The sequence below is a fragment of the Gopherus evgoodei genome, chromosome 1, assembly GCF_007399415.2.
Source record: "Gopherus evgoodei ecotype Sinaloan lineage chromosome 1, rGopEvg1_v1.p, whole genome shotgun sequence".
In the NCBI taxonomy this organism is placed as follows: Eukaryota; Metazoa; Chordata; order Testudines; family Testudinidae; genus Gopherus; species Gopherus evgoodei.
This window is the reverse complement of record NC_044322.1, coordinates 111,051,322-111,063,531: the sequence shown is the minus strand read 5'-3', so window position 1 is coordinate 111,063,531 and position 12,210 is coordinate 111,051,322. Positions and strand designations below refer to the sequence as shown.

The window sequence follows — 12,210 nt, the reverse complement described above, 5'->3', positions numbered from 1 at the left end:
AAGGATGCATACTTTCACATCTCAATTTACCCTCCGCACAGACGGTACCTACAGTTTATGGTGCACCACCAGCATTTTCAATTTGCGGTCCTTCCATTTGGCCTCTCCACCGCCCCGCGTGTGTTTACAAAGTGCATGGTGGTAGTCGTTGGCGCATAAGCGTCTTTCCTTACCTAGACGGCTGGCTGGTTCTCGTGACATCCGAGGCCCAAGTCACCAGGGATATGGCCGCCATCACGAGCCTATTCGAGCGGTTGGGCCTCATGATCAATCTAGGGAGGTCTACTCTGGTGCCCACTCAAGGAATAGAATTCATTGGGGCCATTCTAGACTCCAAGCTCGCAACAGCCTGCCTTCCGTTACCCCGGTTTCGGACGCTAGTCTTGGCCATAGAAAGCCTTCAAACTTTCCCGACGACCTCGGCCTGTACCTGCCCCAGCCTTCTCGGTCACATGGCTGCGTGCACTTTTGTAACCAAGCATGCCAAACTACGCCTGCGTCCCCTCCAAGCCTGGCTTGCCTCAATTTACCGCCCAGGCAGGGACTCCATAGACATGGTCGTCACTGTTCCTCAAACCATCGTAGGCTCCCTCAACTGGTGGCTAAAGCATTCCCTGGTGTGCGCAGGGATGCCGCTTCAACCGAGACAACCCTCAGTGTCCCTAACAACGAACGCCTTGTCTCTTGGCTGGGGGGCACACCTAGGCCATCGCCGCACGCAAGGCCTCTGGTCAGCTCAAGAGCTGTCCTTGCACATAAATGTCCGGGAGCTGAGAGCAGTCCGCCTCACCTGCCAGACATTCCAACAACATCTACAGGGCCGTTGTGTTCTAGTGCTTATGGACAACACAACAGCAATGCGCTACGTCAACAAGCAGGGTGGGACTCGACCCTCCCCACTTTGTCAGGAGGCGATCCAACTGTGGGAATTTTGTATAGCCCACTCTATAGACCCTGTAGCGTCCTTCCTCCCAGGAGTCCAGAATACTTTGGCAGACCATCTCAGCAGATCCTTTCTCGCCCACGAGTGGTCGCTTCGCCCAGACATTGTTCACTCCATCTTCCAGAAGTGGGGCTTTCCCCACATAGACCTGTTCGCTTCCCACAACAACAGGAAGTGTCAGAGGTTCTGCTCCTTCCAAGGTCTCGCCCTGGGCTCAGTATCGGACGCCTTCCTAATCTCTTGGGCGAACCACCTGCTTTACGCCTTTCCACCCTTCCCGATGGTGCACAGGGTTCTCGTAAAGCTTCTCAGGGACAGGGCTTGACTGATTTTGATAGCCCCTGTGTGGCCCCGGCAACACTGGTACTCCACGTTCTTGGACCACTCGATAGCCGACCCGCTCCCCCTGCCCCTCCATCAGCACCTGATAATGCAGGACCACGGCAGGCTTCTTCACCCAGACCTGCAATCCCTCCACTTGATGGTGTGGCTCCTGCATGTTTAACCCGATCGGAATTATGCTGCTCTGCCCCAGTACAAGAGAGATTCCTGGGTAGCAGGAAACTCTCTACCTGGTCCACTTACTTAGCCAAGTGGAAACGATTCTCTTGCTGGTGTCACACCCGGGATGTTGCACCTACGGAGGTTTCCATCCCCACTATTTTGGATTACCTCTGGCATCTCAAACAACAGGGCCTCGTGATCTCATCCTTGTGAGTACACTTAGCAGCTATCTCTACTTTCCACCCCGGTGAAGGCGTTTACTCAGTCTTCTCCCACCCTATGGTTTTGAGGTTCCTCAAAGGCCTGGAGCGTCTATTTCCTCTTGTGCGACGCCCCGCCCCTTCTTGGGACCTCAATTTAGTTCTAACGAAACTTACATCCCCCCGTTCAAGCCATTGGCAACCTGCTCGCTCTTATATTTGTCATGGAAGACTGCCTTCCTGGTAGCCATTACATCGGCTAGGAGAGTCTCTGAGCTTCAGGCTCTGATGGTGGACCCACCATACACGGTGTTCCACAAGGACAAGGTGCAGCTATGCCCACATCCAGCATTCCTCCCTAAAGTAGTCTCGGCCTTTCATCTCAACCAGGACATATTCCTCCCGGTCTTCTTCCCCAAACCGCATGCATCATGTACGGAGCAGAAGTTACATTCGCTTGATGTCCGTAGGGCGCTCACCTTCTATATTGACCGTACGAGGCCCTTCTGCAAAACGCCCCAACTTTTTGTTGCAGTGGCGCACCGGATGAAAGGCCAGGCCGTCTCTACCCAGAGGATTTTGTCCTGGATAACCGCGTGCATTCGGGCATGCTATGATCTAGCTCACGCCTCTCCTGGTCATATTACCGCACATTCGACCAGGGCTCAGGCCTCATCGGCCACCCTCTTAGCTCGAGTACCTATTCAGGAGATATGCTGAGCAGCTACATGGTCTTCGGTACGCACCTTTACCTCCCATTATGCCCTGGTCCAACAATCCAGAGACAATGCAGCCTTCGGCTTAGCAGTCTTGCATTCTTCAGTTTCTCCCTCCGACCCCGCCGCCTAGGTAAGGCTTGAGATTCACCTAATTGGAATGGATATGAGCAAGCACTTGAAGAAGAAAAGTTACTCACCTTTTGTAACTGTTGTTCTTCGAGATGTGTTGCTCATATCCATTCCAAAACCCGCCCTCCTTCCCCACTGTCGGAGTAGCCGGCAAGAAGGAACTGAGGAGCGGATGGGTCGGCAGGGGCATATATCCGGTGCCATAGCGGCGCCACGCCAGGGGGCGCCCTGCCGACCCGCCGGGTGTTGCTAGGGTAAAAATCTTCCGACGAACGTGCACACGGTGCGCGCACACCTAATTGGAATGGATATGAGCAACAAATCTCGAAGAACAACAGTTACAATGATGAGTAACCGTCTTTTTCTGCCAGTGTTCTCTCCCAAGCCGCACAAGACTTCTGAGAAGAGGCATCTGCACGCGCTGGTGTCCAGAGGATCGTGGCTTTTTGTTTGGAGCATACCATGCCTTTCCATAAATCGACCCAGCTCTTCATCACTATGGAGGATAGGATAAAGGGCCTTCTAGTTTCTTCACGGAGGATTTCCAACTGGATCACCTCTTTCATAAAGACCTGTTATGACCTAGCAAAGGTGTCATCGATTGTCATGGCCCATTTGACTACAGTGCAGGCATCTTCAGCAGCCTCCCTGGTGCACATCCTTATCCAGGACATCAGTAGAACCGTGAGGTGGTCCTTGGTCCACATGTTTGCGTCTTACTATGCCGTCACTCAGCCAGCCAGAGACAACGCTGGGTTCGGCAGAGCTGTATTACAATCTGCGCAGCCGTGAACTCGTACCTGCCTCCAGGGGAACTGCTGTGAGTCGCCTAATGTGGAATGGACATGAGCAAGCACTCGAAGAAGAAAAGACAGCTACCTGTTCCATAACTGGTTTTCTTTGAGATGTTCCTCATGTCCATTCCACAACCCGCCCTCCTTCCCCATTGTCAGAGTTTCTGACCAGAAGGAACTGAGGGTGGGGGGAGCTGGCAGCACTCCTTATACCGCGCCATGCAGGTGTCACTCCAGATGGCACCAAAGCTGCTCCCCTACGGATACTGCTGAGGGAAAAACTTCCGGCACTAGTGCATGTGGTGAGCGCACACACCTAATGTGGAATGGATATGAGCAACACATCTCGAAGAACGCCAGTTACGAAACAGGTAACTGTCTTTTCTGAGGTTCATCCATCATAATTTATAAAAGATTTACTGTGGACGTACTAGAAATTCTTTACTAATGAGCTGCATATATAATACTAATGCAATGAAATTAAGTCATTTTTATATACCATCTTAGAAGTCCTAGCACCCTTCAGGTCATTCAGCTCATCCTGTGCCTACACTGCCCATCGCCCCTTTCCCACTTACCTTTGTTACCCTAGACCAGGTAGTCTATCAGTTTCTCCTGAGATTAGAGTTTAGTTTAGTTTCCTATGACGCACCCCAGTGGTGATTTATCCCCCAGCATAAGAAGCCTGTTTTAAATATGGCAAGTGGGGGAAAAGCATGAAATAAAGTTGGTTAAACTATGCTAATTTAGCTGGTCACTGTGGAAAATGCCCCAAGCCCTAGCTACAGGATATTGTTTAAAGAAACTAAACAAGATATGTAAAAGTAAACCTGTTTCATGACTCACAGGTATGGCACCACATGCTTCTCTGTCTGCTCTGAAACCCAAAAGTCTGCGGACCAAATTTAAAGCTTCCAAATTCAGTAGAGTTATGCCTGCATACACGAACCTTGAATTTGGCCCTGTGTGTCTCCAAGCAGGACATGTTTGGATGTCCTGTAGTATCCAGGGAAGTAGTATTAATATCATGGGACAATCCTGTCGATCTAGTCCCCCTTGCTTTGATGTGGAGATGAGGGGTTTACCCATCTTCCCATGCCATTATGAGATTAATTGCTCAAGAATGTTTTAATCATTTTCTGTTATGCAACCAGCTTGTTTAGCTTAGCCTAAACTGTAGACAGACAATCTAGCGGCCTTCAGGGCATGAAAGAGGACACTTATCTCAGTAAGCTTTCATTTAACAGTTTTATTGTGTGCTTTTTGCCTTTTAATCTCTGTGTTTAAGGAGGCTAGGTGATAGAATTATAGAAATTAGTAATAATAATCAACAATTTTCTTCTAATTTATTGGCATGTGCTAAATTTCTGTCTTTTTTTCCGGCTTCAGTATTTATATGACCACTAGTGGGCATTGAATAAAAGGTTTTCTATGTGCCCATTAAAGCTCTCTTAAAAGGGTGAAATAATTTAGGAATCATTATTGCCTTCAGCTCCTTTCCAGAAAATGTTGTTAATTTCTTGATATGCAGTATAGTTGTAGCCCTGTCGGTCCCAGGATATTAAGGAAACAAGGTGAGTGAGACAATATCATTTATTGGACCAACTTCTGTTGGTGAGAGAGACGAGCTTTGGAGCCATACAGAGCACTTCTTCAGGTCTGGGAGAGGGACTTCCAGCTTCACAGCTCAGTGCAGGGTGGAACAGATTGTTTAGCATAACTAGACAGCACATTCTAAGGGACCATTCAAGGTAGAGTTGCCCGTTAACACCTCTGCAGTCAGAAGACCAAAGGAGGTGGTTAGTGGGTTACAGCTTGTTGTAGTAAGCCATTAATTCAGTATCTCTATTTATTCCATGAGTTTGTGTCTAGCAGAGTTAGGCCTTGTCTACACTATGAAGTTTTGCTGGCAAAACAGGGGAGGTGTACACGCTACAAAGCTACGCTGCCCCTGCCTGCAGACAACACCCCTGCAGCTCCTGTTGGCTGTGGTGTCTGCGCCCAGGGTGAGGGCAGCACGCAGAGACCCCCTTGCTGCCTGCACCTAGGAGCCAGACAGGCCAACCCCTTCCAGGAGCCTTGCCAAGCCAGGGCAGATAAGGAGCCTGCCTTGCCAGACTTTTGGCTTGTTTAAAAGCTCCCAGATTACTTTCAATAGCAACCCAGAAATGGAGGCCGATTCTGGGAGACTCCCGGCCAACCCTATCCTCAGCACAGAGAGTTCAGGATGCTGCTCCTGTCACCTGAGGAGGCTGTGGGAGAACTTGGTAGGAATCACAGAACCGCAGGCAGAGCGGGCTGCTTGGGAGAGACTGCTGTGCCGAGCAGAGCTGGGGGCTGATGTGGGGGTGTCCCCCTCTCCCTGTCTCAGAGTAGGTCAGTGAGCCTGCTGTCTCCCCTGCCACAGACACCCAGTCTCCTCTCCCTCCCCACATGCACTTCAGTTGAAAAAGCAGCTGACAATCTACTAGGATGCCCTGGAACAATGGGATTAAGAAGCCTACATCATGTGACACTGTACCTGCCCCATGAGGCATTGCAAACCTTTCCCAAAGCACCTTGCAGCCAGTTGCACAGTGAGATAGCTACCATAGTGCACTGCTCTCTGTGTGGATGCAAGAACTGTTAGTGTAGCCGCACTCTGCCAACACAAGGAATTAGTGTGGACATGCAACAGTGGCTTTAATTAAAGCGGCATAACTTTTGCCAACAAAACTTTATAGAGGAGACAAGACCTTACGAATTTAAGCTCCCAGGCTCGTCTTTTGAAAGCGTTGTGCAAGTTTCCCTTGAGGAAGAGGACTGATAAGTCAGAGATCGAGTGATCACTTTATGAAAAGAGTTCCAGTATTGCCAACCTCTAATGTTAAAAAAAATCATGAATCAGGCTCGCCAACTATCATGAGTGACTTAAAAAACATGAGATAATGTAAAAATAATAGATTTTTATTTGCCCTCTGCCTTTTGAGTCTTTAGGGTGCACTGGGGTCACATTTTGAAGCTTTCTTCACAGTCACAGGGGCTAGAAACGTTCTTTTTTCTTTAAGAATGAAGGCCAAAATCATCACATATCCACTTGACTCCAGGAGCTGGAACTTTAATAATTACCATACGACTCATGACAGAATCATGAGAGTTGGCAACACTGCCAGGTGATAGTGTTTCTGTCTTTTATCATTGTCCTGTGTGAGTTCCTTGTGATTTTCTGGTTTCATCCACACAGTTGTTGGGGCATTTAGCGCACTGGATGAGGTACACTGCATGTTGTGATAGGCACTTGTAGGATCCATGGATCTTGAAAGGTGTGTTATGGGGGGACGAGGTCGTAGTGTGGAGATATGTCTGCAGGTTTTGCATCTGTTCTGGCAGGATCTGGTGCTCCTTTGAGTTGGTGTGTCTGCCACCAGACCCTGCTAAACAGCCCTGGCAGAGCCTTCCCAAAAGTGGGGGGCTAAAGCTCTCTCTGGCCCTGTCCTCACTCTCTGAGGCCATACCCCCGGCCAAAACAGAGCGGGCCAGGAGCCATGGACCCTCTACCTGCTCAGGGCCGGGGGGAGGCGAGAGCAGCCCCCAACCCATGTCCCCGCCCTGCGGACCCCCTCCCAGGACAGGTGGAGGGTTTGCAGCTGCCTGCTTGGCTTTTATGCTGAGCTGACTGGCTGGGGGATGGGGCCTCAGAGCTGCAGCCTGGCCATGGTAAGAGACACGCAGCCAGGTAGCTGTGAGGACCTGCAGAACCTCCACCTGCCCTGGGTGGAAGGTCCAGGGACAGGGACATGGGCTGGGGGCTCCTCTCGGTCCTCCTACCCTGGGCAGGTGGAGGGTCTGTGGTGCGGCATCCCCTGCTGCTGGGCTCCAGCTGCTGCTCTGGCTGGGGGTGGGGCCTCAGGGGGAAGAGGAGGAGCAGGGGGCCCTTGGTTAAAAGTGGAAGGGCCCTGGTCCCTGGCTGCCCCTATTCCGGTGCCACTGCTACCAGAATAACAGATGCAAAAGCTGCATCTGTTGTTTGGGCATCGGCTGTGGGTCTATTACAGGAGTGGGTGGGTGAGGCTTTGTGTTCTGTTATGCAGGGGATCAGACTAAATGATCACGATGGTCCCTTCTGGCCTTAAAGTCTGAGTCTACGTTGAAATGGAAAAGCAATGAGGGTCTAATGTTCAAAGTGTGGGACCAGATCCTCAGCTGATGTAAACTGGCATAGCTGTATTGAGGTCAATGGACCTACGCTGATTTACACCAGCTGAGGATCTGGCCTTTGACCTCTTTTTGTGTGTTTGGCAATGGAAGCTCATGTGAGGTCCCTTCAAGAAAAGGCCCTAAATATGAAAGAGAGTGTTCTTGCATTCTGCTTACCATGAGGGTGGAATGGAAGAGTGCAGAATCGAGGAGAGGAAATGGGAATGTATTCGAATTTAATCCAAGTACCAGTCATCTAAACTTGGTAGGGATGATGTTTGTTGAAACTTAAGGAAGTTAAAGAAATTTTCTTCTGCTTTTACACAGATGTTCCTGTCACTTCCACTCCAGTCACTGCATTCTACCATGGCTGCATGACTGTGAAGATGAATAATAAGGCACTGGACTTAGATGAGGCTTTTTACAAGCACAGTGACATCACATCACATTCTTGTCCTCCAACTGAGACTGGTCAATAGGTACCACTGCAATGTAGAAGTTTTATATTCAAAAACTTTCCATGCTTTTTCAAGATATAAATTATTCAGACTTCCAGCACTATGTGTATAGTTTCTCTTTAAACACTGAAGTTATGTAGGCGCTACTGATCCTCACAAGTCAAATTGATTATTGAAATATTTCTTTGCTTTGAGGTTTAGAGTTTGTAATATATTTGTAAATAGTTCAGAAGACTAAGATTAATAATCCAAAAGTGAAGATTATACCTAAAGTGAATGTTAAGACTGTAAAAAGACAGATGGATAGCTGTAATGTGGAAAATCTGGTAATATGTCAGGGTGAACTGGAAGAAAAATAATATTGCTGTATTATTTTTTATTATCAAACACTGCTTTCTGATTTTACAAAATATGAAAGAATAAAATATTTACATAACTTCTTAACTGCACTGAGATTGTTTCTTGGGGGGATGATTTGCAGAGCCGATACCATTTTATTCATCTTTCAATGACTAGTGTGTTCATTGGCCTCTGAAAAGCTGTAAGTAGGCTCTAGACTAGCGAGCAAGCTCATATTTAGGTGGCAGGGAGATATGTGGGTGTGTTTTTTTTTTTAGGATTTGTTTTGTAACATGCTCTCCAGAGATAACAGGCTCCGTCACAACCTTTAGAAAAAGCTCTTGGTCAATGGAGAACTTGAAAGTGAGAGGAAATATTGGGTCAGCAAGAAACAATTAGAAGGAAAGCCTAGCTCAGGTAGAAGCCAAAGTGTCTTATGTCAGTAATCAGTGAGGCAAGTGATGAAAGATACTGAGAACAGGGAATATCATGCAGTGATGTAACTTTTGCTACTTAATTTTTAGGCTGGCTCACTCACCATGAGCCTATAGGAGCACTGAGGCTTTGTGATTAAGTGTGAGCTACCCAGGCTGGATAGTAGTGTGGCTGAGAATGTGTATGGGCTTATTCACCAGAGGATGCAGCAGAACAGTGTGTTTTAATTTCCATGCTTACCAGCAAGGGCTTTTCAGGATAGACACAGTAGGCTTTGCCAAAGCTGTTTTAGGCGGATCAGACTTTCTCTCACTGCTGCACACTGTCTCTGTGCAAATTATTGTTTGTTTTGTCTACTCACTTTCAGCTATTGCCAGCCTCTAGAGAGGTTACTAGCATGGGGACGGCTCCTGCAAGGTGCTGAGCATCTCTTGAGATGATGTTATCCAGAGGATTCTAGGATGACTGGAATTCCTCCAGAGACACTTGAAAGCATGCAGCACTTGGCCCATATTTTGCATTAGAGTAACATTGAGAGTGATAAGTATCTTGTTATGGTTAGAATTCAAACATTTTATGGATGATGATCTCTTGGAGTACAGCTAGAATTTCATGCATAGTGCAAATAACACTGGGTATGCCAGTGGTCTGACTTGAGATTTTTTTTTTTGTGTAAGGAATTTTTTTAAATACACTCTAGATTCGTTAAGTGACAAATTATTTTACAAAGAGAGTCAGAGCAACGACATCTGGGGCTTGAAAGGGTCAGTATGGCACAGACCCAAGTTTACTAATCTTTTTATAGATATTCTGTAGCATTTATATATAATGTTTTACCTGGTCAAAGCTAGAGAAACAGACAACAGATTAACCTAATAACCTCCAAATTTGCCCGCAGTTGTAGCCAAACTGTCCAGATAGAACTTTCCCCAGGAAAAGGATGGGCAACTGGATAGAGTATCCCATGTTAAGAAAATCCTTACTGCCAAATGTGTTTGGGAGAGTGATATGGCAGCTGTACTGTATCTAGCCACTAGATAATGCAACATCGAGACTGACTGTTTCCCTGAGCCAGACAGTCAAGGGTGATGCAGCAAGACTGAAAAGGTCAGGTCTGCAGCTTCAGTCAGGCAACAAGCTTTCTGCTATTTCTCCTTCTTTAAAGCACAGAAGTCCATGCACATTCAAAAGGGACCAGATAAAAGTTCTGAAGGACATTTATTTACTGAAAGTAAATGAAAAAGGAGACAGGCTTACAGAGGAATGTGAATAGGTTGCGTATACCAGTCATAATTTCATTTGTCTTACCTTTTGAGGAATGAGGGGAGAGAGATCCAAATACTCCAGATGCTGCTTCTGTTAGGAGGAGATGATGGATCAACTGGTGACATGATTAGGACCTAGGAAATGTTTTATTCAGGGTTCTCCTTTCCAGCCTTACTGGGGAACGCATACGTATCATAGCCTATGGTGATTCTCTATTGTATTTTTTTTTTCCTGGTCATTTCAGGTCTTTTCCTACATCAGTATCTCATCCTTTCAACTTGAAGTAGCTCTAAAGAAAACAGCACAAGCTTGGAAGTCGTCTGACACTTACTGATTGGAAGAACAAAACCCAGTTTAAGCTTTGTTCTTTTCAAAGAGCACCTGCTAGTAGAATAGTTTCACCTCTAGCATTTGTGATATTTCTGCAGTACTTCCCAAACAAATAGCTGTGTGGCATGTATGAGTCACAAATCTGTGTGACCTTTATTAATGCCAATGGTTATATTTATAGTGCCAGAATTATCTTGGATACTGGAAATAAGAATTTAGTGGTATGAGGTGGTGCTGTGCAATTCCACACTCGACATTACGTGAAGAGGTTATAACAGTGTACTGTGCTTAAAAAAAGTTAATTGAAATAATTGACATACATGGGAAATGCATCATTTTGATGCAAAAATTGCTCCAATTATTTGTATGTGTAAAGACTTTATATACCTGCTTTGTGTGGACAAAAAGTTATGATTTACAGTATAAAAATATGGAGGATATGGGAATGTGTATTATTTCTAAACTGATATCTGTAATACTATACAGCAGCACTCAGCCAGGGGGGAAAGGTGAGGGTGGTGATGGGGTTTCTTCCACACGTCTTTGCTTTCTAACTGGCAGCAGTGAGACATCAGAGTAGGACACATACCTTCCTCTTCAATCAATTGTGCAGAAACAGAGAAATCTCCATTCCCCCCACCCTCCCTTTTGAAGTAGTTCAGGTAGTTCACTAAGCCACTGACGTTAATGGTGTCTGTCCATTCTAAAACTTAGAGTTCATACCATGTGACTTCTATGCTTCTAACCAGCCAAAATTCACATTCTACAAAATTGGATATGTGCAGTTTATTTTGTACCTGAGAAATTGAGCTGGCTGTTGTCGTTATATTATACAGTCATGGAAATCCAAGCACTTATGATAAACTAAAATCATTAGCTCATGTGTTTTGAAAGTAATTTACTCTTCTCTCCACCTTGCTTAAATTTTTTTTATTTTTTTTAGCTTGAGTGCAAAAATTCTGTTTGCCTTGCTCCTGCCCTGATCCTGATCCTTTTAAGAAACCATTCTAAACTGAATAGGTAGGTTTTTCTGGTGCATGTTGAATAACATTTGATATTTTGTACTGAATTCATTTTTTATGATGTTTTGCTGTGATTTCAGCTGTTCAAATGTTCACATCCTTTGAAGGAAAGCAATCTAGTATTCTTAATATATTTTTTACTGTAACAACTGCTTAAAAACTTATGGATAAAATATGTCCCCCTTCCCATTTTGCACACTGACTGTTGGGAAACTTGGTTAAGTTTCCAGTATGGCACTGATTAATTGCTGCCCAATGAGCTAGGTCCATGGAGCAAACTACATTTTCTGTGCTGTCCCATAGTCCTGGTGTGGCAAAGAACATTGAGGCCCTAGAGTGCTGCAGGAGGAATCGGCAACTCAGGAAGTCATTAATTAATTATTTTCATCCTTGTTTAAGCACTGTCATCCCTGATTATGGCAGCATATAGCTGAGAATAGTGCTTGCTACTTATCCAGAAGAGGGAGTACAAGATCATGTCTTTCCTTTGGGTGCTACCTCCACAGGAGTTACTGTGTGTATATGTATTTTTAAATTCTCTGTAGTGGAAGGCTGGATGGGGAAAAAGGAACACTCTGAGCATTCACCAATGCATTGCAACAGCTTCAAGACTACTGGACAGGTCTCTCTTTACATAATTTAGGTCAACATGCAGTATTTTAGTTTCCATTTTTACTAGAAAAGGAATCATTTCCCCCATCTCATCTGCCTTTTACAGTATATGGAAAAATACGGAGTTCAGTACTGTACTAAGTATTATATACAGGTTAAATACTTAGCTGGAAATTGCACCTTTAGCTCACTGACATTTTATCTTTGTTAGCATTAGCTGGACTGGTACACAATTCAGACAGAAATAAAACAGCCTTGTTCAAATAAAATTTTATATTTGTAC

The 12,210-nt window shown here is 45.8% G+C and overlaps 1 protein-coding gene across 1 annotated transcript in view; it reads left to right on the top strand.

The window, feature by feature from the left end:
- The window catches only part of GAS6 (growth arrest specific 6), a 78,933-nt gene extending 70,574 nt beyond the window's left edge, over positions 1–8,359 (top strand). Inside the window, exon 15 of the mRNA XM_030569122.1 lies at positions 7,793–8,359. Coding sequence (XP_030424982.1) covers positions 7,793–7,944 — 152 coding nt within the window. The 3' untranslated portion in view covers positions 7,945–8,359. The remainder of the gene's footprint in view (positions 1–7,792) is intronic.
- The last annotated feature ends 3,851 nt before the right edge of the window (positions 8,360–12,210 follow it).